The sequence below is a fragment of the Tenrec ecaudatus genome, chromosome 5 (assembly GCF_050624435.1).
Source record: "Tenrec ecaudatus isolate mTenEca1 chromosome 5, mTenEca1.hap1, whole genome shotgun sequence".
Classification (NCBI taxonomy): Eukaryota; Metazoa; Chordata; class Mammalia; order Afrosoricida; family Tenrecidae; genus Tenrec; species Tenrec ecaudatus.
Genome location: NC_134534.1, coordinates 83,747,885 through 83,761,784, shown reverse-complemented (window position 1 = coordinate 83,761,784; position 13,900 = coordinate 83,747,885). Strand labels below are relative to the sequence as shown.

Here is a 13,900-nt window from a genome sequence, read left to right as displayed (position 1 = left end):
GTAATACAGCGATGATCCACAATTCAGTAGTTATGAGAAACTCTCAGGCCTTCCGGTTTCCCGGCTACCTAACCATCCTGTGTCTCAGCAAGCATTCTGTTGCTTTTCTTCCAGTATCCCAATGTTTCCTAGTATTGAATTCTATGTTGGAATATGCATGGAACAATGTGACCTAGGGAGAAAACTATTTAAATATATCTATACCTCAATTTCCACAGATTCAAAATGAAAATGCTGCCTCACAAGATTATTCTGGAGGATAAAATAAGGAAGAAGACATGGAGATTCTCTGGAAATGTCATACCCTATGCAAATATAAGGAACAAATTGGTATGAACCAGGAAACCTAAATTTCAATAAGGTGAAGCCCACTATATCTTTCAGAAAAGTGCTTCAAAAAGTAATGCAAAATGAGTTATTTTTTGGAGAGGAATTCAGTTTTGCATAAATATGATTAAAATGACAGCCACCCTGTTTTGCTGAAATGCTATGCTTCCACAATTTTGGGGTCTACGCATTCCCACTATACCCATACTCAAATTATTTAAAATCAACTTAATTTCCACAGGACTGAGAGGAATTTATGGCATAAAATTTCAATTCCTATTTTTCTTATAGGTAAAACAATGATATAATACTCTTTTTAAGTACCCCTCAATGATTCATTAGTGAAGCATACTGAAAATGCCATGAACTGCCAAAAAAACAAATATTTCTTGGAAGCAATACAGACAGAAGGCTCTTTGGAGGCAAGGATGGCAAAACTTCCTTCATCTAAAGTATCAGAAGAGGCCAGTCGCTGGAGAAAGGCATCGTGCTTGCTAAAGAGGAAGGCCCTCTAGAACAGTGGTTGGAACCTATGGGTCGCATTCCCTTTAGGGGTCCAACGACCCTTCCATAGGAGTCGCCTAAGACCATCAGAAAACACATATCTCCAATGGTCTTAGGAACCGAGACACCGCTCCTCTATCCGTCTCCAGGCGGTCCGCCCACATGCAGATCCGCCCACATACATATACCAGGCGTGAAGACTGTTACTCAAGCTGCACCATGCTTCAATGCGATATTTCATTTGTTTGTCATTAGAAATCAGTATTCCACAATATATAATTACATATTGCTTTGTGATTAATCACTATGCTTTAATTATGTTCAATTTGTAACAATGAAAATACCTCCCGCATATCAGCTATTTACATGACGATTCATAACAGTAGCAAAGTGACAGTGATGAAGGAGCAATGAAAAGACTGTTACGGGTGGGGGTCACCACCACATGAGGAACTGTATTAAAGGGTTGCAGCGTGAGGAAGGGTGAGAGCCACTGCTCTAGAAGATCGACACCGTGGCTCAAACAAGAACAATCGGGAGGCTGGCGTAGGACTGGGCAGCGTTTCATTCGACAGTACATAGTTCACTGGGAGTTGGAACCCATTCAATGCTACTTAACAAAGACAAGGGAAATGATTCTTCTGTGACTCCTCAATGACTTGAAAATAAAATTTAAATTCCTTTTATTATCTTACCCAACTAATTCTCCACCCTCCACTGTTCTCGCCCCCTTAGTGTATATTTAACATGCAGACTCACTTGCCTGGCTCTTTCTTGCCCTCTGCCTTTACGCATGCTGGACTGGAAGCCTCTGCAGCCAAAGCCCCTGTCATTCACCCACGCTACTCAGACATCCCCTACTACAAATTCTTACTGACACCATGGTAGTCTGACTTTCTTACTTTTAACATATTGCAGATTTCACTGTATTGTAATTGACTGTTATTTTTCTTTTTTCTCACCAAATACTAGATTCCTTGAAAGAAAATGTATGTTTTCTTCATCTTGAGATAACTAGAGACTAGCACAGTAACTTGCATACAGTTTGCTCAATATATATTGATTACATAAATGAATATGCACGAGTGGGAACACACGTGTCCAGAAAGTAACCATTCAATAAATCCAGCAAAAGACAACAGTCTTCCCTAACCTGCATCACAATCTAGGATGAGCTCAGCTTTCCCGGCCACTCCTGTTCTCCAGAGCCTCTTCATCACTTTCAAAGCACTTTATGCATTTTCATATACATGACCTCATTTTATTGTGAATGCCACTACAATACCTGGTTACTCAGGTGTGATTTACTACTTCATCGTGGTCAAATGGTGAAGTAGAAGGAACGCTGGTCTGAAGAGTCAGATGAATGGGGCTCAAGTCCCTGTCTTGGCACAGAAGCACTAGAGTATTGATGGAAAGCCCCCATAGTCTATGCAAACCGCAGCTCACTGTACCATCTGGTCATCATTAGCCAACTTGTCATGTGCATCAGCCAGTGGAGCCAGAAAGGTACAGCTTTTAAGGTAGGGTGGCCTCGTTTTGATTCCTGGCTCCTTTACAAAATAGGTTAGTATACCTTGAGCCAGTTACTTAACATCTCTGAATCAGCCTTCTAATATATGCAGAGATATTAACAATTTCTTCATAGGTTATTGTAAAAACTGAATAAGAGAAAGAGTACAAAAACATTTGTAATTTAAAGAACTGTACAAAATTTAGCCAGGTTTAAGAATGGACCCAAACATTTCTCAAAGTGCTTTGTGTGGCTGATTATTACAAGTGTTTAAAAGGTACGCTTTTTAAGTTACTGATAATTTCACATGACTTATTAAAGGCTCTGATAAATCCAGTTAAAGCGACATCTATTTCACTTTCTCTGCCCTGACATTTTCCAGATCTGTTTAAACATGGAGCACACTTTAACACCTGTGGACCATCTGCTCTTCCCTTGCAGGGGAGACTGTCCCCACAGTCTGGCATAATGAGAGCAGGGCAAGGTGCTGTTTCCCCATATATTTCCCATGTGACTTTCATGATAGAGATTGGAAAACAAATATCCAAACAGTAAAAATACTGTCTATTATCTGTGGAGATATGCTTTGCAATGTGCATATTTGCGAGAAAACAAATTACACATGGATTCAAATGTATATGAGAAATTCTGAAGGAAAAATATCTACAAATAACTGATCATGATTATAAGGGAAAAAAACCCAAAACCTTAGGATTGGTGTTTCCCACGAACTGAGTGGCAGCCAGTAATATCTGGATTCATACAAGAACAAGAAAGAAAAGTCCTTTTTTCTTTCCTTTGCAATCACTCTTTCTTTGAAAGTCATAATTGCCTTTTTCACATGATAGCAAATGGTTCTTTCCCAACATCACCTCCTGTACTTTGAAAGCTGCTGTTAGTTTCCCATTAGTAAACTTTAATTAAAATAATTATGTATCATTGCTCTTAGCAGTCGGAATTTATAATAAATGCATAAATGCAACTCTCACCCACAATATTTCAAACAGCTATTTATTTCTAAATGAGCAAACACTTTCAAGTTATTTTAAAAGATTTTATCTAAGGAAAGCTTTTAGAATGAAGCCTTTAAAATAACTATAAACAAACAACAACAAAAACCACACAAAACCAAACCAAGAAAACTCCCCTGACTGCCATCAGGTCAGTGCCAACTCTATGGGACAGAGCAGAAGTGTCTCTGTGGATTTCCAAGACTAACTCTTTACCCAAGTAGAGAGCCCACAGAATGGCTGGTGGTGTAGAACTTATAGCCTTGCAGTTAGTGGGCCAATGCATAACCACTACACCACCACCCAGGTTCCTAAAATAGCTATATTTTCATGAAAATGCTGTGAGTAGTTATCAAAGTAGCTATAGTCAATTTTTTATTGATCTCAGAAAGTAGAATGTTCAAGTATGAATAGTGATTTAGGAGCTTGGAATCAGTGCCGAGTCGTTCTGCAGTGTAGAGGTAGAGGAAGGCTCCTCATTTCAGAAATCACAATGGTCTGATTCAATAATATGAAACAAAGCACTTTTCATTGGCCTATAATCGAAGATTCATCTATCTCTAAAGTTCTATTCTTATTTTCTATACTCAAATGACTTTGCCTGTTTTAAAATGCATTTGAGTGCTAAATTCCATAAGCTTTCTGAACCTTTTTCAATTAGGCTAATTTTTTTTAAAAGATATTTTATAAAGAGAAAATGAGTCTGACTTTTTGATGCGTGTCCTTCAAGTTGTCTGTTAACCCCGCAAGTTCTTTACCAAAATCCAAGAGTGGTTACAGTAGATGATAAGTTAGACTTACACATTATTCTGAAAATGCAGACACACATATGAGAATATTTCCAGAAATAACGTTCTTTCTCAAATTATTATGAGTTACATGAATAAACCTGAAAGCCTCTAAGGAAAGCATTTTCCCTTAGAGAAATGTTTAACAAAATATCAAAAAGGAGCCATGTGTGAAACCAGTTTCCGCAAGGGTTGGGTCAGTCCATGCATTTGCCTGATAAAACCAAACACCAAACTCACTGCCATCGAGTCTAAGGAACTGCCCCTGTGAGTTTTCAACACTAGCTCTTTACAAGAACGGAAGGTCCGGTCTTTCTCCCACAGATTGGTTGATTTTGAACTGCTGACTTTATGCTTACCAGCCCAGCCCATAACCACTGCACCACAAGGGCTCCTTAGCCTGTGGTTTTCCTGCTACATGCAATTCCTACCGTCCTACCTCTCCATCTCCTTAGGTTATTCTCTTTACAACTAGCTAACCCAGTCGCGATGGTCTCATTGAGATGTTTTTAGGCACTTTTCTTTTCCTAATTATTTTTCATTTTCTGTGTTTTCCTTCCTTAAAAAAAACTAAACATAATTTGTAATTGAGAAAGTATTTGGTTCATGAGATATCATTAACCTAATTAAAATTACATCTTCAGTTCACAGAATTATCAGGTTTTTCAAAAGTGTCAATCTGTAGGAAACATACAGTCAATAGAAATAGTTGTATTATTTATATAAATCTAGAAACTCTTAAGTGAGCAGCATCAGAAACTTAAAGGGTGAGTGAGTTCCAAATCCAAGAGTTATCACATAGAATGCTAAACTTTATGAAATTATCCATTGAAACTACTAATCATATGCAGCCTAGCCACTAAATAATTACAGTAATTAAATCACAGTATTGGACTTCTTCATTAAATTTGCTAAAGATAACTCGGCTGAAAGTCTTGGCACTGGCCATTCATGGGAAAGATGGCTATCACATATTAATGGTATTTCAGAAATTCCCTTTGAAGACAAAATGTGGAGGTTTCCAACATCAATACCTAAGTGCATATCATATACCACTGTTCCACAAAGTATTTGCTTGAAAAAAATAATTTCACAATTTGAAAAAATCAATGTCTCTGGCCACATGCACCCTGCTTTGAAAGCAATGGTCTCAGAAAGGTTGGGAAAGAATCCCACTGCTCTTCTCAATTGGACGTGTTCCCTGGTAGCAGGAAGCCGTTTCTAGCTCTAGTCCACAAATTCCTCCAGCTGTCTCCACACGGCATCCCCCGCCATGGTCAATGACTTAACGTTTATTTTATCACAAAATAAATAACTCTAAGTGAGATGGATAAAGAACACTGGCAAAGCAGTGTGGTCCCATAACCGCCTGATCGGTGCACGTTCTAGGAAACTTCCTCATTTTTCACATGTCCTGAGTCATGTCAAAGTCAAAAGTGCTCTGGAGTGTCAGCAACGACAGCCGTACCCTTCCATATGGAGAACTTGTACAGGGGTGAAATGGTTAAACAATAAGCCATTGAACACATGCATTCAAAAAACGAATTCCTGAACATGTTTCATTATAGCCATGTATGGATGTTGACATGATGGTGTCTCTCTGGTCATCAAGTTTAGCTTGTATATCAGGTGGTATGTGGAAGTGAGATCTGTGGGGAGGACTTAGACCTTTGAGTGACAAGCAGCAAAGCAGGCAATGAATATGCCAAGTGTGATAAAGCTTGCATGACACACGGCCCCTTCTCCAGGGGTTTTTAGTTACAGGAGCAATCAAAATTGGTGACACTGCAAGATAACCAGAAAGTGCATTATAAAAGTAAGCCCATAATTTGTACCTAATCATGTTTCACGTATATTTATGCACACACACATACATGCAGGAAGAGGTTCAAATCATTTGTGGAAAAACGAAATCTAAAGATAATGAATTTTTTCCATGAACTTTTTCAGAAAGAAAAAAATGTATGTGTATTCCAAAGACAAGCCTTGTCCCTGCTGAGCTCTCTACTTGTGAGTGCAGGACTTTTCAGATAATCATAATTGAAACATGGAATACTTTGGAGCAGCAATAACTCCCACTGAACTAGAAGTCACACATTTTCTCATGAAACAAAACAACAACAAGAAACGACGTGCAAACTGTAAAGTATATTTCAAATTCAACACCATCAAAAGGGATGCTTCGAAGATAGGACAGGAATCCATTCCAAAGCACTGAAGCTGTCGCCCTGAAATCGGGGCGGGGGCTGGGACATATGGAGAGAAGCTTGAGGCACCAGGAAGGGAGAAGGGGAGAAGTGATCGAGCCCACTCCACCCCTTATCTCTCACCACCACCTCCCCAAGCCGAATGGTGATGTCCAAAAGAAAAGGAAGAAAATGAAGCCCCGGCTCTTTCTTTTAAAAATGAAAACCCGTGACCATTGTTACTCCCAAGGTAACCACACACGGCATCCATACAAAAGCAAAGCGGTAGGCGTGTAGTAGTGGCCGCAAACCGCCACCTCCCCCGCCCCAGATACGGTACCTCCAAATCTGCCCGAGCTGCAAGATGTGGATGAGCGACTGCAGGAGCCAGATGCAGAAGGCACAGGACGCAGACCTGTGCGTGCCGCTGGCCCGCGCGGCCCCGCTGCTGTGGTTGCCGCTGCTCGGGGCTGTGAGGTTGCTCTTGCTGGCGTTGGACGCCTGTCTCTGCGGCGTGGCAGGGCGAGACTCGCCTTCCCCAGGCGCCGGCCCGCCGCTGGCCCCCGTCTTGCCCTCGGCGCCCGGCTGCGGGCAGCCGGCCGCGGCCGTCGCGGTGGCGGCGCTGTCCTCGGCGCTGAAATCGTGCACAAACCAGCGGAAGCTGAACACCTGCACGGACAGCGAGCCGAGCACCACGAAGAAGAGCGTGAGCCCAAACCACCAGCGCTGGCCGCGCACGTAGTAATCCACGGCGAGCCAGACGTCCGTGCCCACGTCCGCGAAGTACACGGCCACGGCCGCCAGGATCCAGAGGCAATCCCACAGCGAGTACCGCCGCTGCTCGCGGCCGAGGCGCAGGCACAGCGCCGCGGAGCCCGAAGCGCCGCCGCCCGCGCCGCCAGGGCCCCCGGAGCCACCGCCCGAGGAGCCGGTGCAGCAGCAGCAGGAGCGCGAGCCGCCGCCGCCGCCGTCCTGGCAGCAGCCTCCGCCGCCCGCCGCCTCCTCGTCCTCAGCTCCCGCACCCGACGGCCCGTCGGCGGCCAGCGCGGGCACGGAGCCCGAGTGCTCCGAGTTCTGCAGCGGGGTGAACGCCACGTCGCTGCCCTTCTTCATTTTCAGCCTCCCGTCTGATTTAGCGGCCATGATGCCTGCGAGCGCGAGCCGAGCCCTCCTTTCTCTGACACCTGGCCGCTGTCTCCTCCTCCCGCCACCGCCTCGGCGGCGGCCGGCTCCCCCCTCGCCCGCCGGCTCCCGCCTCCTGCGCGGCGCTCCGCTTGCCCGCCGCCTGGAGCTGGCCGCTGGGCCGGGCTAGCGGCGCCCCGCCGGCCAGCAGCAGCGCCTCCCGGCTGCCCGCCCCGAGCCCCGCGGCGCTGGGCGGCACGCCCCGGACCCGACCCGCCTCTCGCCCCCTCGCACGTCCTGGCCGGGCGCCGGCCACCCGAGCCGCCGCCGCCGCCAGCAGCACGAGCAGCAGCGGCCGCCGCGGCGCTTGTGGGAGCTGCACATTCCTCTCCTCCCAGCCCGTGCGCCCCCTCCTCCCGCTCGCGCTCCTCCACCAGCTGACTCGAAGGGAGAGGATGACCTCATCCCTCTCCTCCAGCTGCCGCCGCTCCCACCCGCCCGGGCGGGGCGGGGCGCGCGGGGGGCGGGGCGTGCAGGGGCGGGCCACCCAGGGCGCTCGGCCCGCGGGTCGCGGGAGCCCGGGCGGCAGGTCGCCCAGGGAGACGCCCGGAGGACGAGGAGCGGGCCCTGCCTGGAGCGCGCGCCAAGGACCGCGGGGAGCGCCGGGGGGCGGCGGCGGCGGCGGGGCTCGGCTGCCAAGGCCTCTTTGTAGCTCTCGGAGGCACAGCCCCCTGGCAGGGCCAGGCCGGCGCGCTCCGAGGCACCGGGCGGAAAGCGGAGTCTGAAGGGGGTGTGCGCCCCAGCCTCGAGGGCGCTGGGGAGGCGCGCGCGGTGCGGGCGCGGAAGCCGGGAATCTCTCTCGCCAGCAGCCCTGCGGCGGGCTAGGGGGAGGCGGGGGGACGGTCAGGAGAGATGAAGAGGAAAGCTGGGCGTCTGGCTGGGGGGACCAAGAAGCAGAGCCTTTCTCGTCGCAGGCCCCCAGCGCCAGGCCGGTCGCTCCCGCGCTTTCCGAGCCTGGAGCCGGCGGGCCAGCGGGAGCGACCGCCTTAGCGGGCCGAGGAGCGTGCTCCCTGCACTGCGCTTCTTCAGGGGGCGAGAAGTGCAACGCTGGGGGCCGGGGAGGGCCGTGAGGAGGGTTTTACGCATGGTGGGCGGGGCGCGCAACCTTGGGAAACTGAGTCTCAGCCCGCTGGGCGCGCGGCAGGCCAGAAAGATGAAGCCATCCCTTATCCCAAACCCAAAATGGTCTTTTCGGAAAACTATAGGAATTGCAGAATATGTGGTCCCACAACTCCAGAAAGAGTTAATAAATTAAATCGGTGCTTGAAGCGCCTTACCAAATAGCATGCAAAGAGCATAGGATATGTTCAGATGCTTGAAAGATTCTTAAAAGCCCATAGCACATGTTGTTATTGGGTACCGTCCGGTCTGTTCACCTCATAGAGACCCACTCTTTGTACACCACTTACCGCGCAGCCGAGCACAATCCTCGCCTTCATCCTGACTTTGAACCCACTCTTGCAGCCACTGGGTCAATAGATCTCAGTGAGTAGGACTCCTTTGGTCAACTGACCCTCTCTACCAAAGCGATGTCCTTCTAGTCCCTCCTGAGACCATGTCCCTAGAACCTGAGAAGTCTCACCGTCCTCTCCCTTCTGTCTGTACTTACTTCTTCCAAGAAGTCCCCCGGGCAGTCTTCACCAATACCATAATTAGATGCCGACATTCTGTCTTCTTTATTCGATGTACAGCTTCCGCATGCATTTAAGGGAAAAATTACCAGGGCTTGCATCCGGCACACCTTAATGCTCAAGCCGACATTTTTGCTTTCTAACACTTTAAAGCGGTCACGTGCAACAGGTTTTCCCAATGCAATACATCTTTTGGTTTCCTGACGGCAGCTTCCATGGGCACTGATGGTAGATCAAAGTAAAATAAAATTTTTGACCTTTCATTTTTTCCCTCTCTTTATCATGATACTGTTTCTTGGACCATGTGCGAGGATGTTTGTTTTCTCGCTCTTGAGATGCACTCCATACTGAAGGCTGTAGTCTTTGATCTTCATCAGTAAGTGCTTAAGTCCTCCTCACCTTTCCCAAGCAGGATTTGTCATCCGCACAATGTAGCACCACAGTTTATCAAATCGACAGCTGGATGGTGTGTGTGTGTGTGAGGGTGGGGGGAAACCTAGTTTTCATTTTTGTCCCACTTAACTTTTGCAAATGTACAAGACAGGCAGTGTAATTCTTAAAATATACTATGACTCACATTTTATAAGAGTGAAGAGGGAAGTAAGGCTACACCGTTTTACACTGCCGCTAAAAGCACAAGTTGTCTTCTCAATTGGAGAGCAAAACCTTACATTTCTTGCCCCCCTTCTCCTGGCTCCCTCTTCAAGTACCAGACTGAATTCAAACTCATCAGTGAAGCCATATTTAGTTTGTAACTCTGAGGGAGAAGTGCACAAATTTCACTGCACTCTAGATTTATCCTAAGAAGTGCTGGTGGTGCTGAGAATAAGACATTGGACTGCAAATTGAGAGGTCAGCTATTCAAACCTACCAGCTGCTCTGTGGAACAAGATGTGGGAATGTGCTTTCATGAAGATTGCAATTTTGGAAGCCTTGGGGGCAGTTTTACTCTATCCTGCGGGGGCACTGTGAGTTGAAATTGACTTGGCAGAGGTAGGGTTAGCTAGACTTCTCTACCACAGCTATCTCCTACTCAAGCCCATCAGCTGTTTCAGCATCATCCTCAGTAAAGTGGGTGACATTCCAAATTCTAGATACATGGTGTTTAGTTTCCTCCTGCACTAATACACTGGATTCTGTCTTAGTTGGCTTTTGCCTAACATTCTGATAGGAGGTTCTTGGGCACAGAGACAGAAATAAATAGACATGCTTTGGCAATTACATAATCTGTCAATTTGAGCAAAGGGGTGGAATCTAGCCTGTCAATCAGGTTTCAGCTTGATGACCTCATTTGGAGGTGCAGTGGCGATAAGTAGCTCACTGGAGCCCAGACCCACTCTCTCTGCCTTCCCTTTCCTGCTGTTGAGACACTCAGAGAGCTGGAGGAGACCCGTGCCAGCACTGAGATGCTTTCACTGCCACTGGATCCACAAGACCTTCTACCCACTGGCCTATGATCTTCCAGCATTCGACATCATTGCATGTGCTGTGTGAGTCTAGAGGAAATCGTGGACTCATATCAAACTTACGGACTTGATCTAGACTAGGATGGGGTGTTTTCTCAATATACAATTACACTTTTATATAAAGCTCTTTCTTTTTAATAATAAATCTTTTTATTGGGGCTCATACAACTCTTATCACAATCCATACATACATCAATTGAGTAAAGCACCTTTATACATTCGTTGCCCTCGTCATTCTCAAAATTTGCCTTCCACTTGGGTTCCTGGAATCACCTCAGTTTCCTTTTTTCCCCTGCCCCTCCCTCCCCGCTCCCCCTTCCCTCTGCACCCTTAATAGTTTATAAATAATTATTTTATCTTATCTTACACTGCCCGGCATCTCCCCTCACCCACCTTTCCATTGCTCATCTCCCAGAGAGGACGTTAAACATAGATCCTCAAGATCGGTTCTCCCTTTCTACACCCCCTTCCCTCCTGGTGTCGCCACTCTCACCGCTGGTCCTGAAAAGTTCAACTGTCCTAGATTCCCTGTGTTTCCAGATCCCTACTGCACCGCTGTACATCCTCTGGTCTAACCAGGTCCACAAGGTAGAATTGGGGTCATGATAATTAGGGGAGAGGAAGCGTTCAAGAACTAGAGGAAGGTTTTGAGTTTCATTGTTGCTACACTGAACCCTGAGTGACTCATCTCCTCCCCACTGTCCCTCTGCAAGGGATGTCCAGCTGTCTACAGATGGGCATTGGGTCCCCATCACGCACTCCCCCTCATTCACGGTGATGTGATTCCCCCCCCCCTTGTTGTTTGAGACCTGGTCTCCTCTGTCCTTCACGATCACACATGTTGGTGTGCTGCTTCCGTGTGGGCTTTGTTGCTTCTGGGCTAGATGGCTGCTAGTTTGTTTTCAAGCCTTTAAGTCCCCAGACGCTCTATCTCTCAATAGCTGGCCCCCATCAGCCTTCTTCACCACACTTGCTTATGCACATATTCGTCTTCAGCGTTTATGTGAGGAAGGTGATCACACAATGATTGTTTTTGTTCCTTGGTGTCTGCTACCTGTTCCATCAACACCTTCTATTCGCTTAGGCTGTGTGCTTCTTCTCTGTGGGTTTTGATGCTTCCGAGCTAGATGGTCGTTTGTTTGCCTTCAAGCCTTTAAGACCCAGACGTAAAGCTTTTTCTAATACACATATGAGTGTCTATGAATTTGTTTCTCAAATCAACCTGGACTAACACACATGTACATAAACCAACATTTCTTGTAAAATCCATAGCCACAATGGTGCATAAGGGACTGACCAGGATAACAGGGGCCAATTAGATGCCAAGAGGAGAGTAGATTCCTAAGTCTAGCTTTAAAACTGGACCCTGTGCAGTAAGAAATTCCTTTTTGGAAAACACCTTGGCACTATTTCCCTAGGGTCCTAATCTAAGATTTCATCTCCAAGGCACTGTCGCTGATCTTAGTTTGTGCAAAGCCATGAGGGAATGGAGTGAGCTCTTAGGAAACCGGGTCTTATGGGATAGAGTGTATTCTAGGTCAAATACAATGTCATAAATTGCACGGGGGCATGAAAAGGCCAAGAGTATCTGGGGTTCTGAACACCTGGAGCTGACAGAGGGTTCCTTTGGAGCAAGCGTGTTTCCTGTTTGGTTGTATCCTCTGCAGCCAGGTCCATGCCTGTACAGACTATTTGCTCAAGAAAGATTATTTCAGTGAATACATGAATCTATGGAAGAACAAGCCACAACAGGAAGAATGCTATATTCTTTGCTAATTAATGTTCCCATGGAAACGTAGTAATTATAAGTCTTATCTTGTTAAGTTCTTTTTTTAAAAAATACTATTATGTACATAGATAGATAGATACATTTATTCAAAACATTTTCAACCCTTTTTAGAAAGTTTCTTCCTGAAGCATGTCTTTGGGAAGGAAAACAGGCATGTAGTTAATGGAAGGGGTAGACAAATAAGTCAGAAAACTAGCATTCATCTTCAGGCTCTGGTACTTACTGACTGCAGGATCTTGGTAATTTCTTAGTACATGGGATTATTGTGAGGAGTAGATAAAATAATGTATTTTACTGGGCTTTTTATATGATGTGGTTTTTAAAAGGCCAATCTTTTAACTCTGCTTACATCTCAGGATCAAGAGGCAGTAATTTGCACACAACAAGGGACTACCACATGGTTTTAAAACAGGAAGGGTGTGCATCAGGGTTGTATCCTCTCGCCATACTTATTCAGTCGGTATGCTGAGCAAATAATGAGAGAATCTGGATTATATGAAGAAGAATGTGGCATCGGGGTCGAAAGAAGGCTTATTAGCCTTATTAGCAATATGCAGCTGACACAATACGCAGCTCTCACTTCTTTGCTGAAAGTGAGAAGGACTTGGAGCACTTGCTGATGAAGATCAAGGAGTGCGGCCATCAGTACGGCTTACCGCTCCATGCCAAGAAGACCAGAATCCTCACAACCGGACCAATAGGCAACATCTTGATCAATAGAGAAAACGTTGAAGTTGTCAAGGATTTTTCCTTATTTGGATCCACAATCAATATTCATGGAAGCAGCAGTCAAGAAAATAAAAGATGTGCTGCTTTGGGTAAATCTGCTGTACAAGACCTCTTTAGAGTATTGAAAAGCAAGGGGATTAAGTTGCGGACTAAGGTGCGCCTAACTCAGTCATGGCATTTTCAGTACGTTCATATGTGTGTGGAAGTTAGACATTGAATAAGAACGACAGAAGGAGAATCGATTCATTTGAATTTTGGTGCTGCAGAAGAATATTAAAAGTGCTATGGACTGCTAAAAGGACAAGATGACCTGCCTTGGAAGAATTGCAGCCAGAGTGCTTCGTAGAGGCCAGGAAAGCAAAACTTGTTTTCACTTATTTGGAAGTGGGCAATGCTGTCTGTGGGCATGTTATTTAAACTTTCTTCAGCTCCTTCATGTTCATAATTTATAAAATAGACATGGAACCAGTCTCTAGTATTCAATGCTGTAAGAAATAAAAATGATACCTGAAAAATACTCAGCACATTAATATGTTATGTGCAATTATTTTTTGCATCTCTTCTACCCTTCCTCCCTCCTTTTTACTAACTTCAATATTCTGTTAGCTAGTCAACTGTCTTAAATTGCTGCTTTGTTTTCCACCATCTAGTTGTCATCTAGTTGGCCATCAGCTCTTCATGACCACATGTAAAATTCTTGGACTGACTTTTGGAAGTAGATTGCTAGAATTTTGTTCATAGCCTGTCTTAGCTGCATTCTGCATCCTAACAACAC

General features: G+C 45.8%; 1 protein-coding gene across 1 annotated transcript in view; it reads right to left on the bottom strand.

The window, feature by feature from the left end:
- Window positions 1–7,581, bottom strand: part of XKR4 (XK related 4) — a 386,973-nt gene extending 379,392 nt beyond the window's left edge. Inside the window, exon 1 of the mRNA XM_075549673.1 lies at window positions 6,669–7,581. Coding sequence (XP_075405788.1) covers window positions 6,669–7,471 — 803 coding nt within the window. The 5' untranslated portion in view covers window positions 7,472–7,581. The remainder of the gene's footprint in view (window positions 1–6,668) is intronic.
- Window positions 7,582–13,900: the final 6,319 nt, after the last annotated feature.